Source organism: Elephas maximus, chromosome 16 (assembly GCF_024166365.1).
Source record: "Elephas maximus indicus isolate mEleMax1 chromosome 16, mEleMax1 primary haplotype, whole genome shotgun sequence".
Classification (NCBI taxonomy): Eukaryota; Metazoa; Chordata; class Mammalia; order Proboscidea; family Elephantidae; genus Elephas; species Elephas maximus.
Genome location: NC_064834.1, coordinates 2,668,946 through 2,682,813, shown reverse-complemented (window position 1 = coordinate 2,682,813; position 13,868 = coordinate 2,668,946). Strand labels below are relative to the sequence as shown.

The following is a 13,868-nucleotide window of genomic DNA, read 5'->3' as shown; positions in this document are numbered from 1 at the left end:
CACAGGTAAGTTCCCCAACATCCCGCCTCCATAGGCTGAGGGTGGCCTGGGTATGAGCTAAGTGAATGAACTGATTCCTTTATACAACAGACACTTACTGGCGCCCCCACTATGTCGGTGTGGTGCTAGGTGTGCTGGCCCCTGCCTCCCCAGGCTCACCTAGCGGGAGCCATCTCAACACCTGTGACAAGCGCATCATAGGTTAAGGGCTGGGTGGTGCAGAAGCATGGAGTAGGGCACCCACTCTTGCTGGGGCATCACCCGCACTGAGAAGACCAGCAAAGGGTCACACCCAAGTTTAACAGGTCATCTTTTGAGGTCTTAGCTCATGGGGTATTTTGAGACACTGTGCTTTCGCTTCTCTCTTCAAGCAAGTAGCGGACCCTGTTTTTTTGGTGGCTCAGGAGGTTGTACCAGAGTGAAAAGCAGAAGTTGCTGCAGCTGCTTCCCTTTCGGGATCTGTAGATGCAAGGACGAGGGCCTGAGGAGGTTTCAGAGGTATTCTAAAGCAGAAGTTACATGCCGGGTTTTGGGTTGACCTGCCCCAGGTCATACAGCATCCCATCCGCTTTTTATGCCTCTGGAGTTCTTTGGAAAGGAGATAGCCCAATTTTAATGTGTTTACCCTCAAGGTGGGAGCCTTTTGAAATGTGAGAAGCTCAAGAACCCTGCATTAGAGCCTCATTTCTGTGTAGATCAAGCATTGCCTTAGGTGACGCCTCCTGGATGTGTGAATTTTCTAAACTTTTGACAGATTTGCCTTTATTTCTGAGACAAGCCTCCTCACTATGTTTACCAGCTGCTACTTCCTCATGAAAATGCACTTTTCTTGAGAATAGTTATTGACAGTCTTCGTTCAGTCACAGTGGCCATTTTCTCCCAGATGCCATTTATTGTTTCCAAGTGTTTCTGGCTCCCTGATTTTCTAGCTTCTGAACAGTAAAGAATGCCTCTGAAATAAGAAATAATACATTGCAGGAGTACTTTTCAAGAGACCTGAATTCCTATAAGTTATTCTTACCTGCCATTGAATCTTAGGGCCCAGTCAATGCTTCCACGTCTATCAGGTGGAATGCCCTCCTGTGAGCAGTTCTGCAGTACTCCAGGGCAGCTGTTTCATGCTTCTTCCCTGTTTGTACTACTTTTGTTATAATGAAGAATGTATAGTAGTGGTAACTTTCCTGAGATTCAAATCTCACTAGTTTTATTTATTTGATCTGTTAGTATGGCTTCTGCAGTACTGAAGAAAGCACTGTAGTGGTAATTTTCCTGAGATTAAAAAAAATCCCTTGGCTTTATTTATTTGGGCTGTAAGTACTGTTTTTGCAGTAAAGAGTAACATTGTACCATGTTTTGAAAAGTTTCATGAAAAACAATAAAAGGTTAAGATGGAGACCAGCATTAAAAGTATGTGCAGTCATTGCTAGGTGCCTTCATGTTTTACCTCATGTTTTGTAAATTTTCAAGAAATAAAATTTAAAAACCCAATTTTAGCACTGACTCTTAACAGTAGGAGCTACTACCTCCAGTGTCCGCTAGGGCATACGTGATCCCAGATACTGGGTATCAAAATCCATACTTTGTAACAAAAATTCTAAATTGGTCATTAAATCGGCAGTGAAAACACAGAGTATCAACAAAAAATTCAAAGGAGATAATAATTGGGTCTTGAAAGGGTTTAAATTATTTGTAAACATTTAAAAATCAGTGATCTCCCATGGAAGCAGGGTTTCTAATGTTAGGCATTTGGGCAGCCCTGGAGGCCCCTGGTGCTGGGTTCGAGGTGTGGTCTGAACCACCTGCCAGTGCTCCTCTTTAGCTGCTGTGCCCAGCCACTGCCTCCTCACCACTCCGCTTCCCCGGCAGGCTTCCTACAGCTGATTTAGAGCAAAGCAAAATGTTTTTCCTCCAAATGTCTCCATGAAATGGGAGAAAAGCTTATACATTTCAAAAGGGCCATAAATTTCAGGAGAAATGAAAGAAAGGTTACTCCTTGGTGGAGGTTAGGTCTAATCTCAAGTGCTTAATATGAAACCTGTGTGTCTGGGTGGAAGCATGCAACTGACATGAAGCTAACTGCCTTTCTCACGACCAGCCCACTCCCCTCACACCAGTACTTATGTGATACTGAGAAGGAGCAAAAGTGGCAGGGCTGCACCTTGCAGGGTATGGCCTGTACCCAAAGCGCACAGCACAGTGGGACAGCCCAGGCCATTCCACAGGTGACCTGGCATCTAAGCACAGCCTCACACTCACCATGGAGGGGACTGGGGCTGGCCATGTACCTCTTGGGTTTTAGCTTCTTCCTCTTAATTTCAAAATCCAATTATTTCCTGCTTTGAATTTTTTGTTGATACCCTGTGTTTTCATTAATGGAAGCATGCTGAATCATTGAGTGTGCCTGAATTTTGGTAGGTAGTATGAATTTTTTTTCTTGCCCCTCCCCCAAGCCTACCTTTAGAGCCCAGTGGGACAAATGGACTCCCCTCAGATTGCCCCCTGGGACATGTGTCCCCAAATTTTCAAATGTTGACAAAATTTGAAAATTCAATTTTTCCTACCAAAAATGCCTACACCTCATACAATATCCTATATTAGCAATAATTCATGGCACACTTCCATTTTTTTTTTCCATTTCAAGCTGTCATAAAGGCCCTGCCTTGTGGCAGCAAGTACTGTCAGTGGGAAGGCAGCTTCCCAACAAACCTGAGAAGCAGAAAATTTTGGTGGGCAACCATATAACCCAACGATCATGAATGAGTTAAAAGGAAACCAGATGCCATTAAGTAGATTCCAATTTATGACCATCCACGTGGGCTAGACTAGAACTGTGCTCCCTAGAGTTTTCAATGGCTGATTTTTGAAATAGATCCCTAGGTCTTTCTCCCAAGGTTCCTTTGGATGGACTCAAACTCCCAGCCTTTAGGTTAGCAGCTGAGTGTGTTAACCATCCACACCCCTGAGGTACCCCCTTGAAAAACGAGGGCCACCATTAATACCTAACTCACAGCGTTGTGATCAGGGTCAAATCAAGTTCATGTTCTAAGAGAGTGCTGGGCCTAGCTGGAAGTGTGAGGTGAGGTAGCTGTTACTGTAAGGGATTTGACTGAGGGAGTCCAGAGACAAAGTTTAATTTCTGCCTCCTCAGTTGGAGGGGGCGGGGCTCAAGAACTGTCACTAAGTTGATTTATATTTTAAAAAGTTATATCCTTGCACAATTGAGTTGGTGGCTTGACAAGTAAGTGGTGACAATACAATACGCAGGTATAAAAGAGAAGTACAGGAACGTGTGGCTCCAAACCTGCTAGGAGAACCTGTAGAAACACCAGGGTTCCCACAGGGCAGGCAGCATGGCCTGGGGTCTGTGAATTTGGGTGGGGAAAACTACATTTCTATTTCGCTAACCTCTGTGAAAACTTAGTGATTCCTTCCATCATGAGTGCAGGCAACAAACCCACAGTGACTTTATTCCTAGTAGTGACCACAGGCCTCTCGAAATGGCATCCAGTCATTGCAGACCCTCTAACAGATCCACGTATCACTGCCTCAAGCTTGGGTAGTTATCTGGCTTGCTGCTGGATCTTGCTATTTCTGTGTTAATAAAGAAGCACACACATTCCCATACCACAGGTTTCTTTTCTTAAACATGCTGATAACAATATTTCAATATAACAGAAATCTGTTGTAATTCCTACGTATTTTATTTTGTGCATTTAAAAACCTTATTCTGAGAAGAGATTCGTCACCTCTCTGGATGACCAAAGGGCAGAGTAACAGGGATGGGCTGAGCTTTGGGCTGGGGCGGGGTAGGGGTGGGGGGCAGTTTCTATCCCTGCCCAAGGCAGGAAGGGCTACTGTCCAGCTCAGACCTTAGGGTGGATCAGTTCTCAGTCCCTTTGGAGGCTTACTGGCTGTGGGTCTTTGGGCCAGAAATTGTGCCGACTGTGCCTTGGTCCTGTGCTCCTGGTGAGGATGACCGAGAAGATGTTGGGTGTCAGTTTCCCAGCGTGCCACGGCAGTCCTCACTAGGGGTCAGCTCCCCTCCACCACCTCGCAGAGGCCAGACCTCAGGCCCCCCCCCCACAACCTGGTTGGAGTAGGCTGGGGGAGCGGAACTGAGCAGCAGCTGTGGTGGCAGCTTCCTTCCCGATCACATGGGGGCTTGGCTCCTGACCCTCGGAGCCTCTGGACACACGCAGTCTCCGTAACACTCTGTGAGGAACCAGGGGCAGAGGTGCAGCATGGGCGTGGTGGCCAGCATCCTGAGAGTCCTCCTGCTTCTCCTGGGTGAGTGGTGCTTGTGTGGAAATGGTGTGGAGGGGACTTCTGGGCAGGAGGTGCCACAGGGAGCATGGAACAAGAGTGGCAGCCTTTGGGGCTCGCTCCCAGAAGCATGCTATATGTCTCTTCACACAGATGGCCTTTCTCACTTTGACCAGACAGTGAGCAGTGCTCCTCTTCGTCCCATTGAGCTGCAGGGAACATGTGACAAAAAGAGCACTGGACTTAGGATCTAGGACAATCTGAGTTTAAACTCTGTCTCTGCTGTTGACAAACCATAGCAAGCTACTCACACTCTCTGAGTTTCAGTTTCTAAGCAAAAAATAGGGTAGTAATGCTTGCCTTTCAGGATTGTGTGAGAATTAATTTAAGTCAAATTCAAAGCATTACGTAAAATGAGAAAATGCAGGCAAGCAGAGGCTGGTTAGTAAATGGTGAATCACTGTTCTCACAACGGGAATTGGATTCTTGGTTACTCCCAGGCAGCTCTGTTTTTAAAGTCACCTTTATTCCTGTGCACTGAAAGCAGGAAGAAGGGAGAGAAGCAGGACTCAGAAAAGGAAAAATAAATAGAAAGGGAGAAACTAAGGCTAGAGAAGCAGAGAAACACCAAGAGAAAGAGGGACAGAGGAACGGAGATGGTTAGAGACAGGCATAGAGGCAGAGATAGAAAAGGGAGTGAGATAGACAGACTCCAAGGCAGAGAGCCAAAGACTAACAGACAGACAGACAGACAGATGGAGAGAGTCATCCAACTTCGCAAAGTCTCCTTTAACATCAACTGTTATTTCCTAAAAAAGCAACGGATGCTGCTCATTATACACAAAGATGCTCTTTCCCAAAGTTGTGCTGGGTCAAGGCTCAAGGCAAACAGTCTGTCTCTGAGACAATTCTCCATCTCTGGATGTGGACAAAGTCAGTCCTGTGAGCAGGACTCCATGTGAAGCCCAGGGGATAACAGGATCTTGGCCTCTGGGAGTTAGCATGCCAGACAGACAGACGGCATGATATATACCGTTATAGACATGGAAATGACAATGATGGAACCTTGAGAACCACCCAGCTGAGACTGAACAGAGTGCTCGGTATACACTAAAGGCAGTGTGTGGCCAGTAATGGAGGAAGAGGGGGGTTCTACCCTGGGTTTCTGCTTTTGACCTCTCTACATAAACCAGCCCTTCCCAGGGGAAAAAGGAAGTTACATTTAATAAGCCCAATAAAAACATGCAAATTATATGAACAGTCAATTCAATGAAGAATTGCAAATAAACAACAAACATTTAAAATGTTCTAGCTTTCCAGTGTTTAAAAAGCTTTTTTTTTTTTTTAACATTCTACTTCATCTGTCCATTTTGACAATACAGGTCAAATTTATTCACGTTAACTACTCTGTAAGATTCTGTACAGACCTGTTTCTTTATCCATTTCCCTACTGCTGAAATTAAGGTTGTTTTTCACTTCTACTCAACAATGGCTGCTGCAGAGAACACCCTCGGACCGATCCCTGGAGCACATGTGTCTTTCCAGGAGAAGGAGGAGGGTTGCTGTGTGTCATAGGTGTGCACAATTCTTCTTTTAGTGGATATTGCAAAATTGCTCTCCCCCAGAGGGTGTGCACATGCTCAGTAAGATTTGATATTGTCAGACTTGGCAGTTTTGCCAATTGGGTAGTTGTAAAATATTGTCTAAAATTCTTTATATTGTATTCTTTTATTACCATTCCCGGCCAATGCACCTCCCGTACAGTGACGACCTCTCCATCAGTGGAAGCCTGTGTGTTGCTGTGATGCTGAACAGGCTTCAGCGGAGCTTCCAGACTAAGACACACTAGGAAAAAAGTCTGGTGATCTACTTTTGAAAATCAGCCATTGAAAACCCTGTGGATCACAATGGTCCTGTCGTGTCGTTCATGGGGTTGCCATGAGTCAGAGGGGGACTAGACAGCAGCTAACAATAGCAACAACAAGAAGTGAGAGTACAATAGGTGTTTTCCCTCAGTTTATCAGACAGCCAGGTTTTCTCTTCTGCAAATTTCCTGTTATTTACCTTTCATTCAGTGTTTATTTGGTTTGGTCTTTCACTTGTTGTTTTCTGAATATTAATTTTTTTTGTATTACATGCTACAAATATCTTCTCTCAGTTTGTTGCTTGACTTTTATCCTTGTAGTATCCTTTGCCGTGCCAAACCAAAAACCGAGCCCGTAGCCGTCGAGTCGATTCCGACTCACAGCGACCCTATAGGACAGAGTAGAACTGCCTCAAGGGTTTCCAAGGAGCGCCTGGTGGATTTGAACTGCTGACCTACCTTTGGTTATCAGCCCAATTTATCAGTCTTTTGCTTTTGTGTGTTTGATTTTTCTGTCTCATCTAAGAAATATTTTCGTACTTTAAGTGGTTACATTTTTTCATATGATTGGTCTTTAAGTTATTTGACATTTATTTTTGTGTATGACCTAAAGAAAGATCTAACTTATTTTTTTCTGTATGGAACATCAATTGTCCTGATAACATTTATTGAGTCATCTTTCCTTTCTCGCCTGCTTTGTAATGCTTCCTCTATCCTGTACCCCAATGTCTGAGGTATTGATGGGCTTTCTATGTCATGTGATTCTTGTACCTGCCTATATTTGAATCATGTTACATCGTTATATTTACCACAGCTTATGAATCTTGAAAACTTGTAGGTAAGATCCTGCTTCTGTGTCCCTTCTTTTTTCCTTCTTAGAATCGTATGGGTAGTGCAAACGCTTAAGCACGGAACTGCTAGCTAAAAGGTTGGCAGTTCAAGACCACCCAGAGGTGCCTTGGAAGACGTGCCCAGTGATCTGCTCCAGAAAGGTTGCAGCCTTGAAAACCACATGGAGCACTTCCACTCTGTGCACATGGGGTTGCTATGAGTCACAATCAGCAACCACCACCACCACCAACAGGATCATTTTGGCTTTTCCTAAGCCAATACTCTTCCTTGTAAAGAGCACTCCTTGAAAGCATAATAAATTCCCCTTCCCGATAGCTTAGCCTGCTTATGGCCTGCTCTCCGCACTTCCACAAACCTTCCACAAACCTTCCACAAACAGTGCGTGAGGCAGACACTCTCTCTATAGCCATGCCCGTTTTACAGAAAAGGAAACTGAAGCACAAAGAGATTAAATCAGTTTACCAGAGGTTACATAGCTGATAAGTGGCAGAGCTGGGGTTCACACTGAGGCATTTTGACGCCAAAAAGCTATATTTTTAGTGCTGATGGTATCATCACAGAAAACCGAATTTGTTGCTTCTTAAACGTTTTTCAACTTTCTATTTCAAAATAGTTTCAAACTTAAAGTTGTAAGAAAAAGAATAGTACAAAGAGTACTCATATAATTTACCTACTTTTAAAAATTGACTTCATTTGCTTTATCTTATGTGTTCTCTGTGTGTGTGTGTGTGTGTACATATGCATATACCGTTACCCGTCGCGTCAATTCCGACCCATAGCGACCCTACAGGACAGAGTAGAAGTGCCCCATGGAGTTTCCAAGAAGCGCCTGGTAGATCCGAAGTGCCGACCTTTTGGTTAGCAGCCATAGTGCTTAACCACGACACCCCCAGCTTTCCATATACAGATATATAAAATGTATCACCTGTTTCTGTCGACTCTGATTCTTGGCAAGCTCACGCGTGTCAGAGTGAAACCGTGCTCCACAGGGTTTTTATGGCTAATTTTTCAGAAGATCACCAGGCCCTCTTCTGTTAGCAGCAGATCACATTAACTATCGCACCACCCAGGGACTCCCGTGTGTGTGTGTGTGTGTGTGTGTAATCTTTTTTTCTAAACCATTTGAGAGTAAGTTGTGTACGCCACGGGTGGTTTTTGTTTTGTTTTGGCTTGGTTTTTATCCATAAATGCATCAGTGTGTATTTCCCAAGAGTAGAGATGTACCGCCACATAACCACAGCACAGTTAACAACTTCAGGAAATTTAACTTCGACAAAATATTTTATAGAGTCTACTAACGGCATTCCATTTTTTCAGTTGACCCAATAATGTCCTTTATAGCATTTGCTGTGCCTCCTGGGCAGGCCTTCAGCCTGGAGGCAGGTGTTGCATTTAGTAACCGTGTCTCTTCAGTCTTTTAATCTGAAATATGTCCCCAGCCTTTGTCTTTTACGACACCGATCGTCTTGAAGATACAGCTTCTCACCTCCTCCCCAGCTTTAATAGGACATTCCTCATTTCGAGATTTGCCTGACACTTCTCAATGACTACATTCAGGTTGTGCAATCCCAGTCAGAAAACTACACAACCGAGGGGTGTCCTCCTCAGGGTTTACATCAGGAAGCATGTTAGGGAAGGGCTGGTTCATTTTTTGACATAATGATAAAAGCCTTAAAACTTGGTTTTAGATCATGGCTGTCACAATCTTAAATTAGTTGCTATTTAAATAACAACTGATCAATATTTTTAAATCTTGCTGAAATACTGATCTAAGAAAGGCTATTGAAAATATCCGGGGAAATTCTAGGCATTTTACTAGAGGTCTGTATCTTCCTTTTTAAAAAAAAAGCTGCCATATAAAATATCCCTGTGAACTCCAATTCTAACCAGAGTGCCAGCCATTTGTCTTCATTTTAATTCTGTTGGAAAGCACCCACTGAAATCTATGTATTATTATAATCATGATAATAAAAGAAATACAATATCACTTTAATTATGTTTCAGTGCCTAAAACATTCTTCACTGAAGGAGCCAGGATTATTGAAGATAGCAGAGGCTTTTTTTTTTCCCCTCCCATAATTTATAATGAAAAGATGGCAGGGGCCAGGGTACAGAGAATTAAATCCGTTTTCATCTTACAAGTCAAAGTCATCACTTTATTTCTTGGCTCTTAGTCCCTGAGATCTTTGTAAAAATCTTTCCTGACAGCTTTTCCCGTTTCAAGTTCCTGCCAAGACAATGGCTCAGAATCGTGTACGGATTCCAGAGAGAAAGAATTCTTGGTGAATTCCTTTTTTTATTTCTGTGTAACAGAGTATCCCAAATGCAACAAAAGAAAGCTAATACACCAGGGTCTGGGCAAGTAGGCAGAGGGTAAAAGAGGCTGGGCCCCCAGGAAGCAAGAGAAATTCCCTCATGGAGCAAGAATTCTCTTCATGGCTTTTGCCTGTTTTCTAATCGGATTGCTTGCCTTTTTTTTTTTTTTTTTTTTTTAGTGTTGTATTTTGAGTTCTTAACGTATTTTAGACACAAACCTGTTGCTGTGGAGCCAATTTCGCCTCATAGCGACCCTATAGGACAGAGAACTGCCCCCTAGGGTTTCCAAGGACTGGCTGGAGGATTCAAACCACCAATGTTTTGGTTAGCAACTGAGCTCTTAACCACTGCGCCAGCAGGGCCCCATTTTAGATACAAGTTCTTGTCAAATATGTGATCTGCAGATATTTTCTCCGCGTCTGTGGCTTGTGCTTTCATTTTCTTCATAGGTCTTTCACAGAGCAGAAGTGTTTAATTTAAATGAAGTCAAATTTATTGTTTTTTTCCTTTCATGGATCATGCTTTTCATGTCATGTCTAAGAACTTTATACCAAGCCCCAAGTCCTCAAGATTTTCTTTTAAAAACTTCATAGTTTTACATTTTACATTTAGTTCTATAATTGATTTTGAGTTAATTTTTGTATAAGGTGCGAGGTTTAAGTCAAAGTACTTTTTTTGGGGGGGCCTATAAATATTCAATTGCTAGAGCACCGTTTGTTGAAAAGCCTATTTTTTCTCCCTTGGACTGATTTTGCTCGCTTGTCAAAAATCAGGTGGTTATACTCATGTGGGGCTATCACTGGTTCTCTGACCCCTCTACCAATGTCACACGGTCTTGACTCACAAAGCTGTATGATAAGGCTTGAAATTGGGTAGGACAATTCCTTCTGCTTTATTCTTATCTTCTGAAAAGTTTTTAGCAAATCTAGTTGCTTTGCGGAAACTCTGGTGGCGCAGTGGTTAAGTGCTACGACTGTTAACCAAGAGGTCGGCAGTTTGAATCCTCCAGGTGCTCCTTGGAAACTCTATGGGGCAGCTCTAACCTGTCCTATAGGGTTGCTATGAGTCAGAATCGACTCAATGGCAGTGGGTTTGGTTTTTTGGTTTTAGTTGCTTTGCTTTTCCATGTAAATTTTAGAATAATCTTATCTATACCTACAAAAATATTGCTGGCTTTTGATAGGAATTACATTGAACCTATAGATAAATTTGGGGAAATTTGACATCTCCTTTATGTTGAGTTTTTCATGAACATGGTATGTGTCTCCACTAAGATGTTCTTTGATTTCTTTCATCAGCACTTTTGTAGTTTTCAGCAAGTGACTCCTGCACGTTTTATTAGAGTTATACCTAAGTATTTTTCTTGAATTATTGTATTTATTGTATTTTAAATTTCTTTTTCTGTATGTTCAGTACTAGTATGTAGAAATACAATTGATTTTTGCATGTCGATCTTGTACCCTGCAACCTTGCTGACCTTATTTATTAGTTCTGTGAGTTATTTTATAGTTCCTTTGGGATTTTCTACATAGACCATCCTGTCATCTGCAAATAGGGATGGTTTTATTTCTTCCTTTCTCATCCGTATGCCTATTCTTTCCAGAACTTTCAATACTGTGTTAAATGAGTGGCGACAGTGGACATCTTTGCCTTGTCCCCAATCTCAGGGGAAAAGCATTCAATATTTCTCTATTAAGTATAATGTTAACTGTAGATTTGTAGTAGATGTTCTTTATCAAGTTGAGGATGTCGCTCTCTAGTCCTAGTTTTCTGAGATTTTTGTCATGAATGGGTGTAGAATTCTGTTACTTTTTCTGCATCCCTGGAGATGATCACCTGATTTTTCTTCTTTAACCTGTTAATATGGCAGATTACACTGACTGATTTTTGAATATTGAGCCAGTCTTGCATTCTTGGAATAAACTCTACTTTGTTATAGAGTATTATTTTTCATATTTTGATAAATTTTGCTTGGTAATGTTTTATTAAGGGTTTTTACACCTATATTTGGAAACCTTGGTGGCAGAGAAGTTAAGTGCTACAGCCGCTAACCAAAAGGTCAGTATATGGTTTTGATACACAGGCTTCATAAAAGGAAATGGGAAGTGTTCCCTCACTGCCTTAGTCTGGGCTCTCTAGAGAGTGTTTTAGGCTGAGAAGCAAAACCAATAAAGTGCATAAATATATATAGAGAGAGGTTTATGCCAAGGAAATGGCTCACATGGTTATAGAGGCTGGAAAGTCCAACTCCCTGGGTCAGGCTGGAGGCTTCTGCTGACTCACATAGTTGCACAGGCTGGTAAACCCAAAATTAGCAGGTTGGACAGCAGGGCTCTGACTCACAGGATGAAGAGACCAACATATCCCAAGACAGTAGGTAAGTTGCTAGCTCAAGTCTCAAGAACCAGAGGTCAGATGAACAGGAGCCAGCTGCAGGGGCCAGAGTGAGCAAACGCCCACAAGCCTTGCCAGAATGTCCACCTGTACTGGATGCAGGCCACACCCCCAAGGAAATTCCTTTTCAACTGATTGGCTATGCACAACAGATCCCATCACGGAAGTGGTCACATTATATCAGATCTTATCGTGGAGGTGATTACATCATTACATAACTGCCAAAATACATCATAACTGCCAAGCCAAGGAGAATCGTGGTCCAGCCAAGATGGCACACAACCTTAGCAGTCACAAGAAGCAAAACCAGTGAAGCATATATAAATATATATATTTTTTTCTTTTTCACCAAAGCCTAAGTCTCTAAGATTCTGTCCTAAAAGCTTTATAGTTTTACATTTAATTCTATGATCCATTTTGAGGTGAATTTTGTATAAGGTGTGAGGCTTAAGTCAAAGTTTTTTTTTTTTTTTTGGCCTATAGGTATTCAACTGCTGGGGCATCATTTGTTGAAAAGACTGTTTATTAATTACTCTCTGTATATAAATTTATTTCAAGGAAATGGTTCACACAATTGTGAGGGCTCACAAGTCCCAAATCCATGTGTCAGGAGACAGGCTGAAAGCCTCTGATGGCTCAAGGGTTATGGGGGTTGGCAAATCCAAAATTTGCAGGTCAGACAGCAGGCCAGAGATTTCTGCAGGCTTACAGTCCAAGAACCAGAGGTCAGCAATGAAAAGAGCAAAGAGCACAGAGCAAGAAAGAAAGAGAGCTTTGCCAGAACATCCATTTATGTACTGGAGGCAGGCTACACCCCCAATGAGAATCCCCTTTTAACTGATTGGCTGCTCACATCAGATCACAAAGTGGGAGGTGATTACGTAGTGCCTGCCAAACCACGGAGAATCATAGCCCAGCCAAGCTGACACATAACGTTAACCAACACACTCATATTTTCCAGAAAGGATTGTGTAGAATCCGTGTTAATTCTTCTTTAAATGTTTGGTAGAATCTTCCCGTGGACAGCCTGGGCCTGCAGATTTCTTTTTGGGGATTTTTTAAATTATGAATTCAGTTCCCTTAATAGCTATAGAGCTATTCCGAGTATCTATTTCATATAGGGTGAGTTGTGGTAGTTTGCCCTGGTTGCATAATGGTTAAGACCTCGGCTGCTAACCAAAAATTCGGCAGTTCAAATCCACCAGTGGCTCCTTGGAGACCCTTGGGGACAGTTCTACTCTGTCCTATAGGGTCTCTATGAGGCAGAATCGACTCGACAGCAATGGGCTTGGTTTTTTTTGTGTGCGTGGTAGTTTGTACTTTTCTGAGGAATTGATCCCTTTTACCTAAGTCGATAGGTTTATGTGTGTAGAGATATTTGTAGTATCCTCTTATTATCCTTTAGATATTTGCAGGTGCTGCAGTGATATCCCGTTTCATTCCTGATACTAGTCATTGCTGTATTCTCTTTCCCTCTTTCTTTCTCTCTCTCTCTGTCAGTCTTAGTAGTGGTTCGTCAATTTGATTGATCTTTCAAAGACTATCTTTTTGTTTCAATGATTTTTTCTATTGATTTTCTGTTTCATTGATTTCTGCTCTTATCTATATTATTTATTTCCTCCTGCTTGCTTTGGGTTTATTTATTTTTAAACATGATGATTTTAATAGCTGGATAGCATTTTATCCCATGAGTATATCATAATTTATATTGTTGTCTTGTGCCATCAAGTTAATTCCATCTGATGGTGACCCCATGTATTACAGAATAGAATTGCTCTGTAGGGCTTTCTTGGCTGTAATCTTTATGAAAGCAGATTGCCAGGCCTTACCTCCACTGTGCTGCTGGGTGTGTTTGAGCCAGTAACATTTTGGCTACCAGCCAAGTGCAAACTGTTTGTGTTACCCAGAAACTGTCTTTGGGTTTGTTTTGCTCTTCTTTTTCTAGTTTCTTGGGGTGGGGTCTTAGATTACTAATTTTATTTTCTTTTTTCCTAATGTAAGCATTTAGTGCTATAAGTTTTCCATTCATAACTGCTTTAGCTACATCCCATGTATATAAAATTGTGTTTTCATTTTCATTCAGTCAGTACATTTTTTTTTTTTAAGTTTCTCTGGAGACTTTTTCTGACCCATGGATTATTTAGAAGTACTGTTAATTTTTAAATGTTAGGAGATTTTC

At 42.1% G+C, this 13,868-nt stretch overlaps 1 protein-coding gene across 1 annotated transcript in view; it reads left to right on the top strand.

The window, feature by feature from the left end:
- Positions 1–3,878: 3,878 nt before the first annotated feature.
- Positions 3,879–13,868, top strand: part of TMEM273 (transmembrane protein 273) — a 53,834-nt gene continuing 43,844 nt past the window's right edge. Inside the window, exon 1 of the mRNA XM_049855403.1 lies at positions 3,879–4,287. Coding sequence (XP_049711360.1) covers positions 4,242–4,287 — 46 coding nt within the window. The 5' untranslated portion in view covers positions 3,879–4,241. The remainder of the gene's footprint in view (positions 4,288–13,868) is intronic.